The following is a 25,913-nucleotide window of genomic DNA, read 5'->3' on the forward strand; positions in this document are numbered from 1 at the left end:
ACAGCACCCTCGGCCACCTCGCAGGGATTAGGTAAGCTGAAAAATACCACCCAAAGAAATTCAAAACTCTGCCTCAGAAGAGTGGCAGCCTCAACACAGTTGATGCTGTTGCCACCTGCAAGAGCAGTGCAACAAACCAAAAACCCCTAGGGGAAAAAGAAAGATGCTGTGCTACAACCCCTGCTAATAGTGAGCCCCATCTGTGAGAAACTGCTGGAGAGTTTCTCCTCCCCTACGAGAAATTCGGCGAAATTGTCCCCCCAGTTTCTCTGCCCACAAATAGGCTGGATAATTTTGAGAGGCCCTTGGCGCACAGCTCTAGCCAGTACTTAGCGGGATGAACCAATGCTCCGACTCCATTAAAGGCAGTTTCCTGTGTTTGCGCCCTGCTCATTAGCCTCCCAGAAGCACCTCACTGTCCACCATTGGAAATGCAGCATCAGACTAGATCAGAGGTCCAGGACTTCAGGCCCACAAGCCAAATACAGGCCTCTTAGGGTCCCAGTCCTGCCACTGATGTTCCCAGAGGCCCACACCTCCTTCCCCTGGTCCCACCCCCTTTTCCCTGGCCACTAATTGTTTTGGAGGTTTCCCAGCTCTTGTGCAGTTTTTTTCCCTACTCTAAAAGGCTGGAAAGCCTCTAAGAGCGTTAAGTTGAAATATGCTGGTATTTCTGGCCCCACCCCTTTTGCCCCGCCCACCACTGGACTGCAGCCCCTGAGAGGTTCTCCGAAATGGAATTCAGCCCTTGAGCTGAAAGAGGTTCAAACCCCCTGCCCCCCGCCCTGGACTAGATGGATGTTGGCTTGATCCAGCAGGGCAGTTTTGATGCTGTTGAGTGGCTGGCATGCAACTGACCACACATTTCCAATTTGCAGATGTCCACGTGGAACCCCATAAGAAGCAGCTCCACGTGACGCTGGCTTACCACTTCCAAGCGGGTCATTTGCCCATGCTCGAAAAGTTAGCTCAGAGCATAGACGTCAAGCTGGGTTGTGACTGGGTGGCTTCCATATTCTCCCGCGATATTAGATTTGCTAACCATGAGGTAAGCTCAGGACTCAAAGCCATCTGATGAGAGGCATTAAAACCAAACCAGTTTAACTCCTTTTCCTGTTTGCGGGTTCAAAGTTCATGAAGAGAACGTTGCATCTCCGTTTGAAACACACAGCATGGGTGGGCTTCTTTGTGGAGAATCGTAGAACCGTAGAATCAGTGGAGGCTGGTGGCTCCAATGTCAGTGGGGTGAGTGAAATCCACTCTGGGTTTCAGTCAGAACCAGTCAGAGCTCTAAAGGAGCTATCCAAAGTGCTGATGCAGCATATAATTAAACAATTGAATTCACTACTGTAGGATGTAGTGATGGCCACCAACTTGGATGGCTTTAAAGGGGGGCTGGACAAATATCTGGAGGAAAAGGCTATCAGTGCCCACTAGTCTTGATGGTTATGTGCACCCTCCAGCACCAGAGGCAGTGAGCCTCCATACACCAGTTGCTGAGGAACATGGGTGGGAGGCTGCTGTTGCGCTCATGCCCTGCTTGTGGGTTCCTGGTCAACAGCTGGTTGGCCACTGCGTGAACAGAATGCTGGACTAGATGGGCCCTTGGACTGATCCAGCAGGGCTCTTCTGATGTTCTTAACCCTATCCCCAAACGGATAGCTCCTTTAGGGTTCTGATTGGTTCGTACTGAAACCCGGAGTGGATTCACCGCTCCACTGACATTGGAGCCATCAGCCTCCACTGCATGGAATCATAAATTTGAAAGGGGCCTTGGAGGTCATTTGGTCCAGCCTCCTGCTCAATGCAGGCTCTGCACTGCAGGGTGCAGCTACAACATCCTGACATATGGCCATCCAGCCTCTGCTGAAATACCTCCAGTGAAGGTGAACCCAGCACCTCCCAAGGCAGTCTGTTCCACTGCTAACAGCTCTCACTGTTAGGAATTTGCTTCTACTGATAAGCTGAAATCTGCTTCTCTGCCATTTCCACCCATTGGTTCTAGTCCTGCCCTCAGGAGCAACATGTCTCTTTTAATATTGTGTCTGTTTTAATATCTGCTTGAATGATATAAGGTCAGCCTAAGCAACCTTTGGCCCCTGAGAGTTTAATCCAGCTCTCAGGGTCTTGCCATCTTCCCACCCCACTCAGCATAACTCTCACTCACATCTAGGGAAGCACAGGTTTGGTTAAATGCATTCCGTCTGCGTTTTGCAGACTGTCAGGCATCTTTCGTTCCATCATACGCTCATTGATGGAATTGGATTTTTTTTTTAAGGGTTGTATTTTGTTCCACTTGCGCTAATCCTCATTAGCGCCAATTCGCACTTGTGCTAATGTGCCAATGTGCAGTAGCGAAAGTACGAATTAGCACTAATATGTGGTAGCCAATTTGCACAAATCCCCCCCCCCAGTTAAAAATGGCCCACAAGTCAATGGAATCCGTGTGACTCGGGAAAAGCCAGTCCGCTGCGGAATCTGCAGCTCAGATTCATAGAAATCTGAACTCATTTGAACCCGTTGCAGATTTCTCAAACATCCCTACTGATATCAGCCACTTTTGAGAAACAGGCAAAGGGCTCTGGAATGCCTCTTCTTAGAAGGTGTTTGCCACCTGCATTTTTTTGAAGAAGGACTTTTATTTAAAATGATCCTTTCTTATTATGAGGGACACATTTTTAGTCAATCAAAAGTTAAAAAAAAATAGTTTAATTGACTAAATGCTGCAGCCCTACATATTATTAAGGATTGGCAAAGGAATGAGAGGGATAAATGTTTGTCGGTCGATCTTGGCTGAAGGCTTTCCTTGTCTCTTCGCCTCTCTCGTAGACCCTGCAGGTGATCTATCCATACACCCCACAGAATGATGACGAACTTGAGCTTGTTCCAGGAGATTTTATCTTCATGTCTCCTGTAGAGCAAATCACTACCAGCGAAGGCTGGATTTATGGTACTTCCCTTGCAACTGGATGCTCTGGACTTCTGCCTGAGAATTATATCACCAAAGCAGACGAGTGCGGCACTTGGGTATTCCATGGGTAAGTGGCCTGATCCTGTACACCTAGGTGACGAGGGCTTTCGTTGTTGACTAGCAGACAGAACCGGCTTTGCACAGGCTGGAATAGCCCTTAGTTTGAAGCCTTCAAGCAAATGTACACAGCTGTCCATGTTGGATACATTGCGCCTGCCCCATCTGAGTGAAGCCAGGCCCGCTGGCGGCCCTGCTGTAGTGCATCCCATAGCCCCCTGAGGGAGGGATCTGTCACTCCATTCCCCTGAGGGGGGCTGTCCCACAGCAGGGAGGAGGGGACAGACATATAACTCTGTCCCTCAACCTGCTTACTATCTCCTCTGGCTTCCAACTGTATGGACTGCAAAGCCATGTGCTGATTAGGGAAATTTGCCCACTGGTGGCTGAAGATATTAATGCAGGCTTCAACCACATGGACACATTTGCATGAATTAAAATTAATTAGTGCATTTCAAAAACTAAATAACCCCAAGATACACTTCCCTAGGATCCTCATGGTATGCATGCCAAGTTTCAGTTATCTAGGTTTCACATTCAGTGGTGCTATGGCACTGACAGATGGACAGACACATTTCCTCTTTTATTATTATAGATGGGTTTGTTTTCCTCTCCTGTTAGAAGGTTAGAGCATGGTGATATAGAAAGTCAAAGCGGCCCACCGTTGGGGAAAACAGGTCTTGGGCATCAAGCCACCGTCTATCTTTCGTGGTCACAATTTTAGCCCAGACACAGGTAACTATATTTGGAGCCATTGTAGTGATTTTTGGCCGCATCAGGTTCATACAGGGAGGGGGAGAAGGTAGTTATTTATCACATTTGTATCCCACCCCACAGGACATCAGTGGGGTGTACCTGAGAGGAATAAAGGGTGTGCACCTCCTGGTGAGATTGGGTAAGTTTGGAGGGGGTGCCCAAGGCCTCACAAAGAGCTCCATGGCAGAGATGAGATTTGAACCCAGACCTTGTTGCATCCCCTCAATCCATGCACACACTCTCTCACACACACACACATTGGGCTTTCAGAGGTTAATGTGGGCTTGTTCATGAGTCCACAGCCCCTGCACCAAGCAATGACTTGCATGTGTAGATGGCTGTTGCAAACAGAATTTTAGTATCTCCCCACCTTGCCTGAAAATTCAATATTTTTCAAGGGAGTTCAGTTCACACAGTATGCTACTGTTGGGGTGCCCCTGTTGCCCACTGAATTCTCCAACAGCCAAAATCAACACTCAGACAAAAGGGCTGCTTTCCAAGGATTTAATTCCATTTATCCTAATGGGGCATTGTTGTTGTTGTTCAGTCGTTCAGTCGTGTCCGACTCTTCGTGACCCCATGGACCATAGCACGCCAGGCCTTCCTGTCCTGCGCTCTCTCCCGGAGCGTGCTCAAGTTCATATTCATTGCATCCGTGATGCTATCTAGCCATCTCATCCTCTGCCGTCCCCTTCTCCTTTTGCCTTCAGTCTTTCCCAGCATCAGGGTCTTTTCCAGGGAGTTTTCTCTTCGCATTAGGTGGCCAAAATATTGGAGCTTCAGCTTCATTATCTGTCCTTCCAATGAGCACTCAGGGTTGATTTCCTTTAGGATGGACTGATTTGACCTCCTTGCAGTCCAGGGGACTCGTAAGAGTCTTCTCCAGCACCACAGTTCGAAAGCATCAATTCTTCGGCGCTCAGCCTTCCTTATAGTCCAGCTCTCACAGCCATACATTACTACTGGGAAAACCATAGCTTTGATTAGACGGACCTTTGTCGGCAAGGTGATGTCTCTGCTTCTTACTATGCTGTCTAGGTTGGCCATAGCTTTCCTCCCAAGGAGCAAGCGCCTTTTAATTTCATGGTACAGTCACCGTCTGCGGTGATCTTGGAGCCCAAGAAAGTAAAATCTGTCACTGCATCCATTTCTTCCCCTTCTATATGCCAGGAAGTGATGGGGCCAGATGCCATGATCTTCATTTTTTTAATGTTGAGTTTCAAACCAGCTTTTGCACTCTCCTCTTTCACCCTCAACAAGAGGCTCTTGAGATCCTCTTCGCTTTCTGCCATTAGGGTGGTATCGTCTGCATATCGGAGGTTGTTGATAATTCTCCCAGCAATCTTAATTCCAACCTCTGATTCATCCAACCCAGCATTTCTCATGATGTACTCTGCATATAAGTTAAATAAGCAGGGTGACAATATGCAGCCTTGTCGTACTCCTTTCCCAATTTTGAACCAATCGGTTGTTCCATGTCTGGTTCTGACTGTTGCTTCTTGACCCTCGTACAGGTTTCTCAGGAGACAGGTAAGGTGGTCTGGTACTCCCATCACTTTAAGAATTTGCCACAGTTTGTTGTGATCCACACAATCAAAGGCTTTAACGTAGTCAATGAAGCAGAAATAGACGTTTTTCTGGAATTCTCTTGCTTTCTCCATGATGCAGCGAATGTTGGCGATTTGATCTCTAGTTCCTCTGCCTCTTCTAAACCCAGCTTGTACTTCTGGTAGTTCTCGGTTCACATACTGCTGAAGCCTAGCTTGTAGGATTTTGAGCATCACCTTGCTGGCATGTGAAATGAGCGCAATTGTGCGGTAGTTTGAACACTCTTTGGCGTTGCCCTTCTTTGGAATTGGAATGTAAACTGACCTTTTCCAGTCTTGTGGCCACTATTGAGTGTTCCAGATTTGTTGGCATATTGAATGCAGCACTTTAACAGCATCATCTTTGAGGATTTTAAATAGCTCAGCTGGAAGACTGTCATCTCCGCTAGCTTTGTTGTTAGTAATGCTTCCTAAGGCCCACTTGACTTCACTCTCGAGGATGTCCGGCTCAAGTTCAGTGACCGCACTATCATGGCTATCAGGGACATTCAGATCTTTCCTGTATAGTTCTTCTGTGTATTCTTGCCACCTCTTCTTAATCTCATCTGCTTCTGTTAGGTCCCTGCCTTCTTTGTCCTTTATCATGCCCGTCTTTGCACAAAACATTCCCTTGAGATCTCCAATTTTCTTGAAGAGATCTCTAGTCTTTCCCATTCTGTTGTTTTCCTCGATTTCTTTGCATTGTTCATTTAAGAAGGCCTTCTTGTCTCTCCTTGCTATTCTCTGGAACTCTGCATTCAGTTGGGTATATCTTCCCCTTTCTCCCTTGCTTTTCGCTTCCCTTCTTTCGTGAGCTACTTGTAAAGCCTCATCAGACAGCCACTTGGCTTTCTTGCATTTCTTTTTCTTTGGGATGGATTTCGTTGCTGCCTCCTGAACAATGTTACGGACCTCCGTCCATAGTTCCTCAGTCACTCTGTCTATCAGGTCTAATCCCTGAAATCTATTCCTCACCTCCACTGTATATTCATCAGGGATATGATTTAGGTCATACCTGAACGGTTTAGTGGTTTTCCCGACGTTCTTCAATTTAAGCCGAAATTTTGCAAGAAGCAGCTCATGATCTGAGCCACAGTCAGCTCCAGGTCTTGTTTTGACTGACTGTATGGAGCTTCTCCATCTTTGGCTGCAAAGGACATAATCAATCTGATTTCGATATTGACCATCTGGTGACGTCCATGTGTAGAGTCGCCTCTTGTGCTGTTGGAAAAGAGTGTTTGCTATGATCAGCATGTTCTCTTGGCAAAACTCTATTAGCTTTTGTCCTGCTTCATTTTGTACACCAAGGCCATGCCTGCCTGTTATCCCGGTGATTTCTTGACTTCCTACTTTAGCATTCCAATCCCCTATGATGAAGAGGACATCTATATACAGATGCTAATTGCTTAAGACTCAGAGAAATACAAAGGAACAGCCATCTGGGGGTTTCTAAGGGTTAGGACGTCAGTTGGTCTCCATTTGGGAAAAACACGGCAATTCTCTGAATTTAAGGGGTGGGAGGGGAAGATCTCCCCCTCTGCCGTGATGCTTCTGGGCGCAGCTGCTGACGTTGAGCCAATCGGGCTGAGCACCGAAGCTTGACCCCTGCGATCTCTCGCTTGTGCCTGCGTCTGCACCTCACGTCTAAAAGTTCAGCCTCGTTCACTGTTGCTCCCGGGGATGTGAGAAGGGGGTGCTCCTCCTCCAGCTGTGCCTCTGAAGTCTGAGACTGTTCCTCCCTCATGAGTTGTCTCTCCTCCTCAGAATCAGAGCTGCTTTGGGACTCCATGGGTGGCTCAGATCCCTGACAGCTACCAGCCCTTGAGTGTAGAGTAATCAAGGGATGTAGACTAGACTGCTGTAATCTTCTCCATGTGGGGCTGCCTTTCGAGATGCTCTACACACATCAATTGGTTCATATTGGAACTGCCAGGAAGCCAGTAGAAACAAGATGTTCAGCACACATCATCGGAGCACTCCTGCACCATTTACACTAGCTACCAGTCAGCTTCCAGCTCAGTTTAAAGTGTTGGGTTTAACCTTTACCTCCCTAAACTAGTGGGCAGCAAACTGTTCACCCCTAGGGCTAGATGCTCTCTTTGGCTTAATTTCAAAAGTCCTCTGCAAGCGATCTGTTCAGACCTCTGACAAGAGTGATCTGTCCCTTCCCTGGAAGCCCATTGGCTGTGGAGGGAGGGAGAGAGAAGGGGGGCAGAAAGATAAAGAAAAGAGGTCCCCCCCACTTTTGGCTCTGATCCTGCTCACTGCTGCTTCGGCCCCACACACCGCCAGCATGCAGCACCCGAGAGATTCCCCTGAGGGGTGCAGCCCTTGACTAGGGATGGGAGCAGCATGGACTTTCTAGCTAGCTGAAATTCTCTGAACTTCACTTTGAAGCTCAGTTCAGCTCACTCCCATTTTTGTTTGCAATCTGTTTTTGGGTTCCTTTGGATGGGGAAAGTGTGCATTTCATTGACTAAAGCATGAAAATGAGTAGGTTTTTGAAAAATGCACATTTCAAAGGGTGCATTTTTTTAAAAAAATACACATTTTTTTAACACAAACACAAGTTTGTGAAATGAACCTACCCATATGCTATGTTCAGCATCTAAGGCCCTCTTCCGAGTGCCTCCTCTGCAGGAAGCTCAGAAGGGAGCAACAAGGGAGAGGGCGTTCTCAGTGGTGCCCCCATCTGTGGAACAAGTTCCCTGATGAGGTCTACCTGGCACCAACATTATTATTTCTTTGGTGCCAGATTAAGACCTCTCTCTTCCCAGGCATTTGGCAGCACATGATGAGTTTTAATTGGTCCTTGATGTGCCTTTAGTTATGACTGATAGTTCAATGTTGTTTTTAGTTATATGTTGTTCATGTACATTGTGTGCTTTCATGTGCTTTTTTGTAAATGGCTTTTAAACTTTTTATATTTAATGCTTTAACCTCTGTAGAGAGAGCTTCAGCTGTGGGATGGCATAGAAATGCAGTAAATAAATAAATACAGTTCAGGAACATGTTTTTTTTTTTTTTTAAGTGCTCCTGTTTGTGTTCGGGGTTGTAAATGGGACAAGTCCAGATGATTTGCAAATGGTTGCAAAATTCTTATATATTCCTACCCTCAACAGAAAAAAGGTTGCCCACCTCTGCCCTAAATGATCAGGGGCCAGGTTACCTAAAGGACCGTTTGTGCTCATATGTACCTGCACAAGCTTTAAGATGGGCATCAGAGGCCCTGCTCACCTGCCCATCCTTAGTAAAGATCAGGTTGGCAGGTACTGGGCACAAGGCCTTTTGGTGGTGGAACCACAGTTATGGAATTCCATACTTGGGGAACTCCATCAAGCTCCCTCTTTCCTCACTTTTAATGGGGGGGGGGAGCTGAGCACCAAGGTTTTCAATGCATGTTTTTATTGGCTCCAATAGGTCTTTTATCCCAATTTGTTTAGTGTTGGTGATTGTTTTGTGGTGTATTATTCTATTTTTTTGAAATATATATATTTAAGCCACCTTGTGAATATTTTGTATGGAAAGATGAGTTGTCAGTCATTGAAAATAAATATTTGTGTTGTATCTGTTTTGACAGATCATATTCTATTCTGAATCCCACTTCTTCCCCATCCCTTTTGATGTTCACTGATGAGGTGATGGATCGACGACTGCAGGAAGATCAGGGACTGGGAGATCCTGGGCCTCTCGCTATCTTTTGTCAGAGTGCGCAGGTACGGATGTCGGAGAAATCTGCAATGGGTTCAAATGAGTTTGGATGTCTATGAATCCAACCTGCAGATTCCCCAGCAGACCAACTTTTCCGAGTCACATGGATTTTGTGGATTTAGGAACCATTTTTTTTACTTTGGGGAGGGGGATTTGTGCAAATGTGCATTAGCACACATGCGCATTAATGCAAGTGCATATTAGCACTAATGTGCGCTTGCTCACGTGGAATGAAATTCTCGTACAACCCTACAAAGATCTGATTCCCTTAATGAGCAGATGACAGAATGAAAGACACCTGACAATCCGTCAAACACAGACAGAATGGGTTTAATAAAATCCATACTTCCTCATATGCAGGTAAGGCACACTCATGCCTGTGAAGATTTCTATCCCTGTCTCTCAGGTAGGCTGGGCCACAGGAGGAGAAAAAGGCAGGCCGGGTTTTTACTCTACCAATGTGTTGCTTCCTCTTGCTCTCAGCCCTTAAGGATTGGGAACCCACCTGGACCTCAGAAGAGGTGCCTCTTCGTTTGCCGCCACGGAGAAAGGATGGACGTCGTCTTTGGAAAATACTGGCTGTCGCAATGCTTCGATGCCAAAGGTAACATTGTTTATATCGCAGTCGAATGTGTCGAATCTACTTGTTTCTAAAGAGGGGCAACAGGAACATAAAAACTAGACTGCCTCAGTTAAAAGTTTTGTGGAACAGTTTGGTACAAATGTTGCCACATTCCCAAAAATTGAAATGTCTAGTTCAAGCCCATTTTTCCTCGAAGTCCAGAGCCAAATGCAATGAGAGAAAGAGGGGGAGAGATCAGTCATCGAATCTCCCATGTTTCCTTGCTCGTTTGTTCGTTCAATGCTTCAAAGCTGCCCCAGGGGTGGGGTGGGCCTCTGAGTCACCTCAGGTGTGCTCACCGTTCTCTCTGAGGCACTCTGCCCATCTAGATAGTATGGGACCTTTATATTTTCCCCTGTGGAGCCTAGTAGCAGCTTGGGAAGGGGGATTTAGTTTGGGAAAATGACATAAGGGAGAAGGGTTAAACCGGCCCACTCTGTATCATGGCTCCAGCGCAGTTCAAGGCCACCTCCTCTGCAGCTTCTTTTATTCTTTCTTTCTTTCTTTCTTTCTTTCTTTCTTTCTTTCTTTCAAAGCAGGGGAGAGATCTGATCATGGATCTCTTTGTTTTGGGTCAGTTTTGATCTTTAGATTTCAGGACCAAAGGCTCAGGCTGGCCAGTTGGACTGGGTGGTGAGAGCAGCACATGCTGAGGTTAAGAGGGCGGTGGGTTGGCATCTTCTGAGCATCAGACACCCTTTGAGTGGCTGGGGATGGGGTGGAAGCTGCAAGCAACATCTGTGCTTCACCCGTGCCTGTCCACCACATGGTTCCTCAAGACTGATTAGCAAAGGTTGGATATGGGAGCTTGACTTTGTCAAAAAGTATAGCTGGACTATAAGGAAGGCTGAGCACCAAAGAATTGATGCTTTTGAACTGTGGTGCTGGAGAAGACTCTTACAAGTCCCCTGGACTGCAAGGAGGTCAAATCAGTCAATCCTAAAGGAAATCAACCCTGAGTGCTCATTGGAAGGATAGATACTGAAGCTGAAGCTCAAATATTTTGGCCACCTAATGCGAAGAGAATACTCCCTGGAAAAGACCCTTGCTGGTCTCAGACTTCATGACAACCTACGCATGGTGAGGGTAATCAGGGACAGAGAGACAGACCAGTACAATCAGCTCTGAGATGGGAAGGGGGTGGGCACTGCAAGGCATACCTAGGAAGCAGGCTGATTTGTGCCAGGCGTAGAAGTGAGGCCTGGAGCCAGCCCAGTGTAAGCGTATATCTCACCAAGGCATCCCTGTGCAATTAGACACCGGCTTCCACAAAGAGATCAGTCTTTCTGTTCTCTGCATGAATGTCCTGGGTAGGGTTTCCCACATATGCAGCCCATTGCCATATGTGCCAGGACCTGTGGAGGGGGCACCAGCATTGGCATGGCAAGCAGACTAGAATGGGGCACTTGGGACTCCCTCCTGAATCCTACCAGCCAGGGAAGGAGGCAGGAGCAGGGGAAAATTCCCTGCATCTCTCCAGCTTCCATGATTAGAGCCGCACATTCTGGTGGCCAAAATGTTAAGGCTGTGCTGTTGGGAGGAGAGTACCTCTGGGACTCCCTGCTGCAAGAGCCTGTCCTTCTCTGGAACTTCACACACCTCTCCAAATCCCTTATGCCTCTTGGGGTGCCAGCTGAACATGCTGTTGGGGAGTAGGCTAATCTTGGCGCTTTGTCCTCTGTGTCTCCTGGCAGGAAGGTACGTGCGCACAAACCTGAATATGCCTCACAGCCTACCTCAGCGAATTGGTGGTTTTCGGGATTATGAAAAGGATGCCCCCATCACCGTCTTTGGATGTACGCAAGCAAGACTCGTTGGTATGTCTTTGCAGGGACAGTATGGGGTTTTTGAGGGGAGGGGGTGCCACAAGTAATACTTCCACTAGATATCAAGCATACAGAACTTATGACGCCTTCCAGAAGGTTGAGCATTCAAGTCTCCTTTGCTCTCTTGATGGATGGATGCCTGCCAACCACCTAGAAGCAAAATTTGCACTTGGGTAAATAGGTGTGGGTGCTATCTGAGGCGTACAGTGGGTAACAATGGTTAGGGTGCAATCCTATGGGGATAGTCGGCCGACTCTGAACGCAGAGGCAACTGACTATCCAATGATTTTCAGAGGATTTTCTCCTCTGTTCTCTGGCCACCCCGCATTAGCAGCTAGATGGCCTATTTCAGCTGTCTAGCCAGAGTGGCTTGAAGCAGCGGGGCAGGGGGAGGCCAGATGGTGCATAGGAAGCATCGTAATAGCACTTCCGCCATCCCCCCCCCCCGTCCTGCCCCCAGGAACGCTCCCTTTTCCCCTGCTCCACGCTGCTCTCCCGAGCACAGAGCTGGGGACGGATCACGGCGCCTATGAGGCAGTGGGGGAGGAGGCAGAGAGGCAGTTTTCTGGGCTCCAAGGTTAGTTCCCGAAAACCAAAAAATCCTATGGCCGTCTAGCCACTGTCTAGTGGCCATAGGATTGCGCCCTTAGAAACAAATAAAAACAGCACACACACACACACACACACACACACACACAGAGATTTTATTTATTTATTTATTACATTTTTAGACCGCCCAGTAGCCGAAGCTCTCTGGGTGGTTCACAACAATTAAAATGACAAAATAAGAACGATAAAATATAGATAAAATACAATATAAAAGTTTAAATCTACAATATAAAAATAAAATAATCAAACAGAAGCTAGCAGCAAGAAATTAAAAAATTTAGTACCAGATTAAAAAACTCTCTCTCTTTCTCTCTCTCTCTCTCGTTAGCCCAGGGGTGTCAAACCTCAGGCCTGTGGGCCAAATCCAGCCCACATGAAGTTCCAGTCTGGCCCTCCAGGTTCCCCATATGGCCCCACCTCCTTCCCCCCAACTGCCAGTCATTTGGTGGGTTCCGGCTTTGGCATGTTTTTCCCCTCATTCTAAGAGCCTGGAAAGTACTTAAGGCTTAAGTAATGGCAGTGATAGCTTCCAGCTATAATATGCTGGCATTTTTGGCGTTTTGGCCCCACCCTTTTGGCTCTGGCCCCACCCACTGCTGGAATGTGGCCCCCAGAAACTGAATCCATCCCTCAGGCTGAAAGAGCTTTGACACCCCTGTGCTAAAGCAACCCACTGTTTGTCTCAGGCCACCAAAAATCCATGCTCTGCATGTGCTTTCCAGAAGTTCCTCTATCTTGGGCTGTAGAGAAAAGGAGTTCCCAACTGGGGAATGGTTTTCTCTAGTGCTGTGCCGAAAACTTCTCCCACATTTTTTTGACCATTCTTATTCAATTTGATGAAGAAATTGCTTTCGAAAAGGAATTCAGAGGAGGAGAAATTTCGGAGAAATTCTCATGGGTTGTGTTTGGGTTTCTTGGGCTTCCCTTACTAGGAGATGGCAGAGGAGTGAGCACAAGTGTCCTGCTTTTCATTGTACCATCACCTCTCTGGCCACCTGCAGCCTCCTCAGCTTCCTACACTTCAATTAAAGCTCAGTTTAAGGCACCATGAGGTCATTCCTCCCAGAGGGCTTTTTCAGATCGGGACGTGCAGGCAGCCTGGGAGGCTGGCTGTGATTAGGTAAGCTCAAAAATGCCACCAAAAATAAATTATAAAGCATCCTGAATGAGGCAGAACAATGGAAGCCTCTTTCATGCAGGGAGAAAACTTTCAAGAAACTGGAGACAGATTTTGTCAGAGCAACCTCATCCCTGGAGCTGGACACAGCACTGCCCCCACCTGCATTGTGGTAAATGCAAACTGGGGACCAGCCTGCTGCAGGACAAAAAATCCCCAAACCATTACCAAAAAAGAAAGAAGCTCTTCCACAGTGGGGAGCCCCACCTTGGAGAAACGGTTGAGAATTTCTCCTCCCCCTGGAGAAATTCAGTGAAATTGTCTCCGAAATGTCTCTTCCCATAAGCAAGGTGGAGAATTTCAAGAGGCCATTTGTGCACAGCTCTAGTTTTCTCTACACGCGCTACCTTGAAGTAAGTGTCAGCATGCTTCTGAACATCACTTGCTGGGAAACGCATGTGGGCGGGTGCTGTTGTGCTTACATCCTGCTTATGGGCATCCCGTAGACATTTTGTTGGCCATTTTGGGTACAGAAAGCTGGGCGAGATAGGCCTTTGCTGTGATCCATCGCATCTCTTGTGCGCATCAAGCCGACCGCTAAGGAAACATCATTGCCTTGAATTTCTAGGCTTGGAAACATGCGTCTTGGGGACTCACAATGGTCCCCTCAGATATGAGGTGAGGATTAAGACCTGGCAATTACTGTTCTCTGGCTCAGATTTTAATCCAAGCTGGAGAAAAATTCCATTCTTTCTCGCCTTCCTCCTTTCTACTCGCCTCATGCTGTGATCCTCCAGTGCTGTAAATCCTAAGCTGGTGGAGCACTGATTTGGGGATTGCCTCTGAACCACATACTCAAGGATTGGGACAGGGAGGGAGGGAACAGAGAGATGGACAAATACAGCTCCATTAACAATTAAGTACGTTTCACTGCTTAGGCCTGGCTTATTCAGCAGCAGTGTGAAAAGTGGGTCCCGAGCCCAGGATGGCCGCTCGCCTGTGACTGATTGACTGAGGCATAAGGGCGCTATGATTTGCATAAAATCTGTATAAATATTTCGGCTGCCAGGGCTCAGCTGAAGCACTGCTGCCCTTCTGCGATGGCATTTGTGCAAGTTTTGTGTGAGATGAAAAGCATCGGTTGTTACGATGGGTTCGGAGGCGATGACTTAAGCTGTGATCTCCATTTGCACACACGCATACTGCAGGTTCGGCAGCAAAGAGCATTTGCTGTAGCAACACATGGATTTGAGGGCATGTTTTAGAAAGCAAAAGCTGTCGGGGAACCTTCCAGGCACTGAGATTCTCGAGGTGGCGTGTACGAAAGGCCAGATTCTGGCCTCTTTGGTGCAAAATTTCACAAGTGGGGAAGGCAAGTAGAGAGCGAGTGTGGTGTAGTGGTTAGAATGTTGGACTGGGACTTGGGAGAGCCGGGTTCCAGTCCTCACTTGGCCATGAAGTTCACTGGGTGACTTTGGGCCAGTCACTGACGCTTGCCCTAACCTACCTCACAGGGTTGTTGTGAGAATAAAATGGAGAGGAGCGGGACTGTGTGAGCAGCCTTGCATTCCTTGCAAGAGGGGAAAAGGCAGGATATAAATGTAATCAAAAATAAATTAAAACTAAATTTAATCCTAGTCATGCAGTGCAAGATAAAGGTCATCTAAGCATATGTGAAATGTTTGGCTGTGAACATCACTTACAACTCAGGGTTGCCACCTTTTTAACATAGCAAATTGTGGATAGTCCAGACATTCGCTGCTGTGTGTAGGACACCCAGGGTTTTACTGTGACCACATATATAATCATAGAGCTGGAAGTGACCTCAAAGGTCATCTACTCCAATCCCACCCCACCCAAACACAGAAAATCTATACAGCAGCACGCCTGATAGGTGGTCATCTAGCCTCTACTTAAAGACCTCCAGTGAAGGAGAGTCCACCTCCTTTCGAGGCAGCCTATTCCACTGATGGACAGCTTGTGCCATCGGGAAGTTTTTCCTGGTGTTTCATTCAAATCCTTTTTCAAAATTAAACCCACTGGTTCTGGTCCTGTGTTGTAGAGCAGCCCAGTTAGTATGGCCAGTGGTCAGGAATGCTGTGAGTTTTCATCCAAAACATCTGATAGCCCTTCTGGTATTTCAAGATAACTGTCCTATCACCTCTCTTCTCTGAGCTAAAGATATCCAACTCCTTCCATCTAGCTGCTTTGATTTAATTTGAATTAAAGAAATTCAAGAAGAGAGAAATGTCCCGATCTAGAAACATTGCATTCAAGTGACTTGAGACTGATGTTGATGCAAGTTGCACTATATTCAGCAGTTGTTGTTGTCATTTTTGGGGGCGAGGAGCTGCTTGGAAGGCAGGGAAGCAGCAAGGCCCCAACCTTCACCTCTCCAAAGTGGCCTGTTAGCATGTCCCATTGATGCAGAAGGATCCCTCTTTCACCTCCAGATTGGCAATTGAGAGGGGGAGGATGTGGCAAGCGGCCAGATTTGACCCAGGGGCTCTAATGACTCATCCCTCGGTTATGGTGATAGTTGATAGAGGATGCATCCATTAATTCAATTGACCAAAGTGACCGTTCCATTTTCTGTGATTTGCTTTACATGCAAAACCTATTTCCCCCCTATTGTGGTTCTTAGGAACATGGGAAGCTTCCTTATACAGGTCAGACCCTTTGTCCATCTAGCTGCCACCGTCTCCTCTAACTTGCAGCAGCTCTTTTTTGAACTTGAGGTCTTCTGCATATGTCTTCTGCATGTGCTTGGTCTCTGAGCTACAGTCCTGCTTTCTAATGAGAAATAAATTATGGCAACAGCAACAACAAATATGGGCAAACTCTGTCCATGATGAGATTTTTATTTTATCACGGTTCTCTAATCAAACGCATCCCATTAATATGATGGATGTGCAGCGTCCCTGAAATCTGTTCCATTGTTCTACTGGTTTCAGTGGGCTGCAGAAATTAAAGTGGGGAAGACAACTAACTGCAGCCAGTCCAGTTCCCAGCCTGTAGCTAAATGAATCAGCTGGGATGCTCAATATATATTTCCTGCCTGAAACCCTGGGGAGCCACTGCCAGTCAGCGTTGACAATACTGGGCTGGATGGACCAAAGGTCTGACTCAGTATAAGGCAGCTTCCTATGTTCCTAACATCTTATGCATACCAGGTCTGACTGATTTCCCCATCTAATCCATTATTGTCTATTCTGACTTGCAGCAGCTCTCTAGGCAGAGATCTACCCTGCTGCCTGATCCTATATAGAACTGTTGCCATGGAGCCATATTAATGCTAAAACCCTGTATTTGTGGCGGAAAGGGTCAGTGGGTGGGTGGGGAAAACCCCTGTAATGTTTACCAATTGGTCCTCTCCGTTGGAAGAGTCGGTAGGTACAGCATGACTGCCACCTGCGGGTGGAAGATGAGTACTGCCTCGGCACCTCTTAACTGGGTTTCTTTCCAAACTGACGTGGTTCCCTGCCAGATTTCAAAAGAACTGCTGTGGTGAAAGCCCAGTTTCAAATAGGAAATTACTATTGATCAGGAATAAATTGACACAGAGCAATCTCTTAATATCTGACTAGATGAGTGCCTTTTGCATTGTTAAATTGCAACTATCTGTCAACTGGTGAATAGTATAACTTGCCCAGGAATACAACTCTGCCAGCATCTTGCAGATAAAAACAGGGACACTGTTGTTTACATGTAAACCCACATTCCCATATCCGGGACCGGTGCCCCCCTCCCCGCACCTCACTCTCTCAGGTCTGATTCGGTATGTCATCTTAAGGAGGGGCCGTAGCTCAGCGGGTAGAGCCCCTGTTTTGCAGGCAGAAGGCTCCAGGTTTGATCCCCGGCACCTCCAGACAGGGCTAGGAAAGAAAAGTGCCTGAAACCCTGGAGAGCTGCCGCCAGTCAGTGTCGACAGTGCTGGGCTAGGTGGACCAAGGGCCTGACTTCGGATAAGGCAGCTTCCTATGTTCCTAACATCTTATGTATTCCAAGTCAGACTGTTTCCCCATCTAACCCACTATTGCCTATTCTGGCTTTCAGCAGTGTCTACCCTGCTACCTGACCCTTTTTCAATGGGAGATGCCATGGATTGAACTTGGGACCTTCTGAATGAAAAGTGTGTGCTCTGCCACTGAGCTATGTCCCCTTCCCCAAATATATGGCAAACAGATGCAGCCAAGGAACATGCATTGGTCCATCTAGCCCAGTATTGTCCACACTGACTGGCAGAGGCTTTCCAGCATTTCCGGCAGGAGTTTTTCCAGCCCTGCCTGGAGATGCCGGGGATCGAACCTGGGACCTTCCACATGCGAATCATGTGCTGTGCCCCTTGTTTTATTAGTGTGTTGCTCATTTCTGTCTTTCTGGTCAAGCTGTTAGCTCAAATTGCCCCTTCTTTCCAATGTGTGTCTTCAAACAGGCGAGGCCCTCCTCGAAAGCAGCACTGTTATCCACCATATCTACTGCTCCCCATCGCTGCGCTGTGTGCAGACAGCACACTATATTTTGAAAGGTAAGAAGATGGTGGCAACGCAGCTGGTTTTGGTCATTTTCTCAGTTGTTTTTCCCTCTGGGAAGCACAAGCAGTTCAGTACATAATCAGGGCTGAGATCTCATTTCGGCAGCCATGAACGGTGAGGGGGGTAAAGAGGGGTAGAGATGCAGTGAAGCGGAGGCACAGACATCCTGTGCCCAAAGGCCATCGAAAACCTCTGGCTGGACCCGCATTTATGTACAATGCTTCTGGCACTTGCAGCTGCAAATGGGGGAAGTGGTTTTAGTCAGAACCAGTCAGAACTCTAAAGGAGCTATCCAAAGTGCTGAATCCTGCCCCCAAAATGGGTTCAGCACCTAGGATAGCTCCTTTAGAGTTCTGCCTGAAACCCAGAGTGAATTCACCTCCTCGCTGACATGGGAGCCATCAGCCTCCATTGGCGGCGGGGCAGACAAATCCTGGGCAGAACCATCTGAATCCCCTTCACTCAAGGACTCAGCCAACTCACCTTTGCTGTGCATGGGTCTTTCCTAATCAGGAAACCCTGTGCGCGGTGAAGCCCTAGTCCTCGGTATGAGCGCCAGGTGGAGGATCCACCTGGCACTTCAGCCAGGGAGCAAATGACATCAGGGAGGCCACACCCACCTGATATCATATGCCCCCCACCCCATTTTAGTTCTGCACCCTTGACATACAGGGTGCTACCACTGAAAAGGCCCAACCATGCCTCCAAAGGCAACAGTACATGCAAGAGGAGGGCAGCAGCTGATCTTTAAGGATTGGTGGGTTCACGTGGGAGGAGACGACCCTTCAAGTTGCCAGATCTCAAGAGGTTTTAGAAGCCTTGGCCCCTGCTCGCTAGAAACAGTGAACACATTTTCAGTGCCCAGTTAAAAACTGAGTTCGATGGGATACAAATTTAGATCTGCAGTTCTTGAAGGGGCATGGAAGACATAAGAATTGCTTTGGGGATCCGACCCAAAGCCCTTTTAGTCTGGGATTCTTTTTTTCCCACTATAGCCACAGACTATAAAGATATTTTAAATACATACATACTTTTGCCAAATCCAGAATGCATCAGAACATCATCTTTTTTTAACTCTGCCCTGGACTTGAATGAATTTCTTATTTGATGGGGCTGTGTTTTTGTTGTTCAACTTGCAGGCTTGCAACAAGAAAACAACCTGAAGATTCGAGTCGAGCCGGGTTTATTTGAGTGGACAAAATGGGTCACTGGGAGTTCCCTGCCTGCCTGGATACCTCCGGTGGACTTAGCTGCAGCAAGTTTGAGCGTAGATACAACGTACAGGTAGGGAGGCCTTGGGTGATAATGTGCATTTTTGTTTTAGGGCCTTGGGAAGATGGAACACAGGGAGTTTCCTCTAGTTTTCCTGCCTCCTGTTCAGGAGCCTGGACAGCTCATCCATGGCACATTAACTCAGTAGCATACTCAGGCCAGTGGGAGAGCACTTTGTGAAAGAGGGATGTGGCTGCTAGGGAGTTGTGACTGGGAAGTGATCTCTGCAAGAATTGGCACACCTGGAGGATAAAGATGGAGGACCAAGGAAGCAGACAGAAGTACAAGAGGAGAAAAAGGTACTGGAAGGAGCCAACAAATGTCACAGAACCATCACTGAAGAAAGCCCTGATAGGAGACAGATGTGTTACCACCTGTAGCCCTTTGAGAAAGGAAAGAAGGGAAAGGCTTAGATATTGGACTGTAGCCAAGAATAGTAACTATCTTTGTCTGATTGTTTTAAAAATTATTTGTTTACTGCCCTTCATTGTATGAGATGTCAGGGCACTATACAGCATAAAACAGATACCAAAAAAACACACCAGAAAACAGTAGAAAACACTTTGATGGTCTGTAGGAAGAGCTATGTGGGCTCCCTTATCACACCATACAAGTATAGCAATTGGAATTCAGATGCAGAATTCATCATTACTCTGCTTTTATTTGCTCATCTGTTGATCTTGCATCTGGATAACTGGAGGCTCAGCAGAAGAATACTTGTGGTTGTCATTGGATTTATCGAATTAGTGGACGCTCAACCCCTGGGGAAAAATATCTCTTCTAGAAGCACCCCAATACTTACACAAGCAAGACACTCTGTGGGCTGGAGTTACAAAAGAGGACTGGAAGGTGAAAACTTTACACTCCCTAAACCAGCTTTACTCAGCCTGGTGCCCTCCAGATGTTTTGGACTACAACTCCCAGCATTCCTGGCCATTGATCATGCTGGCTGGGGCTGATGGGAGTTGAAGCCCACAACATCTGGAGGGCACCAGGTGGGGGAAAGCTGCCCTAAACTTTGCACTGTAGTGTCGGCAGCACATGAGGAACATGAATGTAACATTTCTGTTTTCCTTCGAGTTGAAAGGTAGTTGGATTTTTGTGTGTTTTAACCCTGATTTTTGTGTGTTTTAACCCTGATTTTTGTGTGTTTTAACCGCCAGGGATAGCTTGTTTGTGTTTAAGAAACCAAAATGGTTTCATATGTCTTGGCAGGTGTCTGCCCATCTTTACCAGATATAATGGCAAATTGCATGCTCAATACTATATATATAAAAAACTATTATTTCTAATTTTGATATTTGAGTCTTAAGCCAAGAGCGGTGGTTTGTTTGGTTACAGTAGCTTGTTCGTTTATGTTTACTGGTGGGGCCCCTGTTCGCTCCCATTCCTGATTTTCCTCTACAGTTGCATTTTTGTATATGTTTTTCTCTCCACAGACCTCATATACCAGTGAGCAAATTAGGCATTTCAGAGTCGTATGATACATACATCAGCAGAAGTTACCAAGTAACAAAAGAGATTTTAAGTGAATGTAAATCCAAAGGCAAGTAAAACCCCAGTGTGCAGAAAAACAATTTACAGTGCAACCTTGTACATGTTTCCTCAGAAATAAATCCCATTGAGTTAAATGAGATTTAATCCCAAGAATATGTGTATAAGATTGCAGGCTTGAGAGGTTGCATGTATTTGTTTTGTTCTGTACAAATACAAGGGAGAAAACGCAGGTCATACCACCAAGCCACAGCAAGCATTAATTACATCAAAGGTGTAATGAGACAATATTTATTAAAAAGGATCCCAAAAGGCAATCTCCTTTACCAGCATGCCTGGTCACTGAGGTCATCAGATGTGGTGCTCCTGGTGGTTCATCATGGACCTGCCATCCGTTTAGAGTCCACTTGGAGTAGAGCCTTCAAGTGTAGTGACTCCTTCTCAGTGGAACTCCCTGCCTCTTGATGTCAGGCAGGCACCAACATAGTTTTGTTTTCAGCACCTGCTGAAGACGTTTTTAGTTAAACACACCTTCCCTGACTGACCAGCCACAATTTTCTTGGCATAATTTGATTTTAAATATTTTAATGCTATATGTTGATTCTTTCCCCCCCCCCCTTTCTTTTTATTGTTCACCATGTGGGAAAGTTCTTAGATTCAGAGCAGTATATAAATCCTGTAAAATAAATAACGAATACATAAATGAACATGTTGTTGCAGTTACCTAGAGATGAATGTGCATGTGTAAATTGGCCTTTTCCATGTCTATCTGTTGCCTCCTTAAGAAGAGGTCTGGGCTATAAGGAGGATAGATTTAACCTCAGTGTCCTTCGCCTAAAATGGTTGCATGGAGCACTTTACTGGATACCCTTTTTCTTCCCAATAGTGGGGCGAACTACACATATTACGCACAACTATGTGCAACAAAGCCCCAGCGTTTGAAAAGCAGCTTTGGGAGGCTACAATTTTGAGCAGAGGGAGTGGGGAGTGGATGGACATGCATGTGAAATCCCGCAGCGGGAAAGCACCATGGAGAGGCGAGTTCAAGAGAAAAAAGAGCCGGTGGGGAAAGGATTAAGCACTCCCTCTTCCCTGCTGCTTCTCCACTCAAAATCACAGCATCCCGAGGCTGCGTTTTGGTTAAGAAAACAAACAAATAAATGTCAAGGCTTCATAATACACATTTGCATGGTGCAACAGGTAGCTTGTCCTTAGAATGTAAAGCTAGCATGCCAAATGCTCTGTGTTTTATCTGTCTCTTCCTGCAGGGAATAACATTTTGATAGTGGCTCATGCTTCCTCCCTTGAGGCATGTACTTGCCAGCTTCAAGGACTGTCACCTCAGAATTCCAAGGACTTTGTACAGATGGTCAGAAAGGTAATTCACATCCACCAGCAAGATTAAGTTCTTTAGCTGTATCGGGGAGGGCTGTTCCCTGGGTGAAAATCTCCTTGGAAGTCCAAACATGCTTTGTTCAATAGCACGTGAGAATAGTTTGAACTTCAGAAAGCTGGAGAATCAGGTGAGATGACAAGATGGTTTCAAAAGGATTATCTTGCACGTCATGTTGGTAACTGATAACATGGCTACAAATTTCACTCTCTTGTGAACACACACCCGTGCACCCACGTGCACACACACATCCCAACTAGGATGCTATGATGCTGCATTTTTCCAGCATCATAGCATCCTATTTTACTGTGCACTTTTATCTGTATTTACTTACTTATATAAGGCCCACACACAATTATGATTTATGTGGGGAGAGTGAATAGATCAAAGATTATTCTATTCTTCAGTCATTTCCCTCTCTCTCAAAACACAAGAATCCAGGATAAGCCAGTGACTGTGTTCACACATAACGCTAACCATGATTTGCTGCTTTAGCCATGAATTGTCTTGTGATGAGCAAACAACCCGCAGCTTGCTTTCCCTATTTCTGGTTTATTGATTTCCTGACCATTTTGCTAGCCTTCAAAACGGTTTCATTTTCAAGCTGCTCTTGCTGGGAGCCTCTGTTTTGGAGCAGTGCAAACAAGCCAGGGATAAGCCATAGTTCTGGGTTTAGAAATCATGACAAGCCATGGTTTAAACAAGCCAGAGTTCTTAAGCCAGCAACAAACCACAGGTTCTATTTGTGGTTTATAGCTCATTAACAAACCATGGTTTGTTTCCAGAGGTGGTTCAGACACATCAACAAGCCAGATTTCAACAAACCACACCATGGCTTAGTGTCATATGTGAACCAGAACACTGACTTCGAGACCTTTTCTTTTCTTTTATAAGGAACAGATACGTACATTCATGGAGGACCTTCTCTCCCTCTCCTTCTCCCTCTCTCCATTGCTAGCAGCCATGACAGCTAAAAATGGCACCCCTCTGTCCCCAGAATCTCGTAAGGGAAGGTATCACTCCTCCCAAACATGACAAACAGCAAGGTTGTCCATCATCTCCATGTCCTGTTTGTGAGTTTCCAGAAGCATCTCACTTTGGGTACTGTTGGAGAAGCAAAAGTTACAGACAGGAATATAACTCCAAATAAGTGTTAAAAGAAAAAAGAAAAAAAAATTTAAGGCTGAGATAAGATTGTGAAGAGCTTTCAAAGTAAGGGCAAAGAATCTGTACTGAATTAAGAAGCAACTGGCATTCCACACAGAGCCCCAGCATGTGAGGCAGAAAAAGGTACACTTTGCCGGAGTCTGGAAATCCAGGGGGGCTGCCACCCTGTAATGATGAGGAGGAAAATGAGGCCAAATTGTAGATCCCGCTTGTGGATATTTATGGAAACTTACTGCCCTGTGTATTCTGATGTCAATTAGAAGCATAGTTAGAACAGGACACATTCTGAACAGTGAGTGGCTGACCCAGGCCCTACTCTAAAACAGAGTGTGCTTGGGTAGTTAAACTAGGACTTACAGTTCAAAAGACAGAAAGAGTTGTGCTTCCCTCTCTGACATGCTTTCTCAAGAGCTTCCAGTCCCAGAGGTCCGTGTGCATAGAGAGGACAGCATACCATAATAATTAGGGAAATTGATCCTAGAGACAGTGGCAGCCAGTGCTGCTTCCAACCAAAAAGTTATAAAATAATTAACAAGCTCTGTAAGACTCTTCTTTGGATTAGATGTTATGTTAATCAAAATGGCAAAAGGGGACAGGGGTGTGAGACATAGTAGAAAAGCCCCAGTGTAGGTCATAGTGTGATTTCAGAGACATAGAAGAGGTGATTTCAGAATTAAAATAGAAACCTTTGTTTCATGGCTCATGAGATTTGTATGGGATGGGGTTGTGCTATTTTATGGGCTAAGATGATGCTTGGGCCCTGAGTAAGAGCATAAGAAGAGCCATGCTGAATCAGACCAAGGGTCTATCTAGTCCAGCATTTTGTTCCCAACCAGATGCCCATGGGAATAGCACCCTCCTACTCATGTTCACCACCAACTGGCACTGAAAGCCATACTGCCTCCGATACAGGAGGTAATATATAGCCATCATGACTAGTAGCCATTGATAGACTTCTCCATGAAATTGTCTTATCCTCATTGAAAGCCATCCAAGTTGGTGGTCATCCCTACATCTTGTGGCAGCCAATGCCATAGTTTAGATGTGTGCTGCATGAAGAACTTTTCATGGTATTTGCATGGTCCAAACAGTGAGAGTGGTGGAGGACGCTGGCACTGAAGTTTTGAATGAACGTGAGGGAACCTGAGGCTGGAGAGGGGAAGGTTGCGTTAGCTAAGGCAAGCGGTAGCCGTTCTTTTCAGCTGAGAGGTGAATCCTTTTCTCTTACGTCTTATCTCTCTGCTGGCTTTCTTACCCACCCCCCGCCCCCACCCCGCCCCTGTGCACCTCTTTTTATGAACTGCAGATTCCATACCTGGGGTTTTGTTGCTGTGAAGAACTTGGAGACACAGGCCTGTGGCAACTTACTGACCCACCTATTCTTCCTCTCACTCATGGACCAACTGGTGGCTTTAATTGGAGAGAAACTTTGCTACAAGAGTAATGCAAAAGGAAGGGGAGAACAACTGAGGAAGAGAGCCTTTCTAAAGACTGGAGAATGTCTTGTGTATTGGAGCTTTTTAACAAAAATTACTGACAGAGGAGAAAATTATTCCTAACCCTTTAGATGGACTTAAAAATAACACTCTAGCATATCTTCCTCAGAGTGGCTTTGGTGCATCTAGAAAATAGGTCAATATAGACGTATGCTTGGATTGTGGAAAAATATACATGTACTCAAACACTGTCTCTCTCTTCAGGCTTCTGTCCAGCAGAAATGTCTTTGTGACGTAAGCTACTGAGCTTTAATATATAATTTTTTTTAAATCTTGAATTAAGCTCCAGGGAGGAGAACCAGTTTTCACTGCCTTCTGTATAATGTTAGTGACTATTAGGATTGTGCTCTAAGTTGTGGGCTTTTGTTGTTTGTTCATCTTTTAATTTTTCATGGAATTGACCTTTGCAATTTCATTCTGAGCCATTTCAGGTAGAGTACATCCCCACTGCTTTTTGCTAAATTATTATACCTATATTCTGCAAGATTCCCCCCCCCAAAAAAAATACTATAGAAGCAAGTGGAATTGCTCCCCTTGTCAAAAAAAAAAAAAAAAGTGTAGGATTATGTGCCTAGTTTAGCTAAACCATTGGAACCTTGAAAATATTTAGAAGATATTTGCAAAAGGGAACTTGATGGGAACTGAATTTTGAAGAGGAAGGGCCTGTTTGCACATCACTTTGATTTGTCAACACTTGGTAACACTCAGCAATGTTGCTTCCATTGAACAAGCCTTGTGTTTTGAGGCCATGTAGTCTGTGGTGTTCAGTCTGCAGTGGCACAACTGCCCATCCAAAGCATCTCTTGACACTTCAGTCATCAAGTGATGAACGCACATGCCCACAGTGTCAAGTGGCAACCAAGTTGGTAGCATGGGTTGTACTGGTGTGCCCCTTGATGGGTCTTGTCCCTGGCAACTACTCAGCCCCAACAACCCCTAGCACCAGCTATGTTTACCAATTCTTCCCATGCTTTTATGATTCCTTTCTGAGGTAAGTAGCCTTTTGGACAATAGCTGCATTTGATCCATTACTTGCAAGATGATTATTCCTTTCTGTAATGGGCCAAAATCCTTTTATTACTGTTGTCGTCATCTCAGTAACAGCCATACCACTTCAGAGCAAATAGTCTTTCAAATCCAGACCACCAGTTTAAAATGGTGACCAGTATTAGCTGAAAGTGTATTTGCTCAGGGTACTCTCCAGGATCTGCCTTCCATGGATGGAAGGGTTGGATCCAGCATGTGACTTCCATGGATGGAAGGACTCCACTCACAGAAAGTCCTCCACCTGATTTTTCGGG

At 46.1% G+C, this 25,913-nt stretch overlaps 1 protein-coding gene across 2 annotated transcripts in view; it reads left to right on the forward strand.

The window, feature by feature from the left end:
* Nucleotides 1-25,151, forward strand: part of UBASH3B (ubiquitin associated and SH3 domain containing B) — a 100,901-nt gene extending 75,750 nt beyond the window's left edge. For both annotated transcript variants that reach the window (XM_084803606.1, XM_084803605.1), the window contains exons 5-14: nt 879-1,048; nt 2,830-3,038; nt 8,951-9,086; nt 9,565-9,685; nt 11,398-11,520; nt 17,691-17,783; nt 18,930-19,074; nt 20,502-20,608; nt 21,825-21,934; nt 24,423-25,151. In XM_084803606.1, the coding sequence (XP_084659732.1) occupies nt 879-1,048; nt 2,830-3,038; nt 8,951-9,086; nt 9,565-9,685; nt 11,398-11,520; nt 17,691-17,783; nt 18,930-19,074; nt 20,502-20,608; nt 21,825-21,934; nt 24,423-24,560 (1,352 nt within the window). In that variant the 3' untranslated portion in view covers nt 24,561-25,151. The remainder of the gene's footprint in view (nt 1-878; nt 1,049-2,829; nt 3,039-8,950; nt 9,087-9,564; nt 9,686-11,397; nt 11,521-17,690; nt 17,784-18,929; nt 19,075-20,501; nt 20,609-21,824; nt 21,935-24,422) is intronic.
* Nucleotides 25,152-25,913: the final 762 nt, after the last annotated feature.

Source organism: Heloderma suspectum, chromosome 6 (genome assembly GCF_057233095.1).
Source record: "Heloderma suspectum isolate Gila_16-S chromosome 6, 16-S_ref, whole genome shotgun sequence".
Classification (NCBI taxonomy): Eukaryota; Metazoa; Chordata; class Lepidosauria; order Squamata; family Helodermatidae; genus Heloderma; species Heloderma suspectum.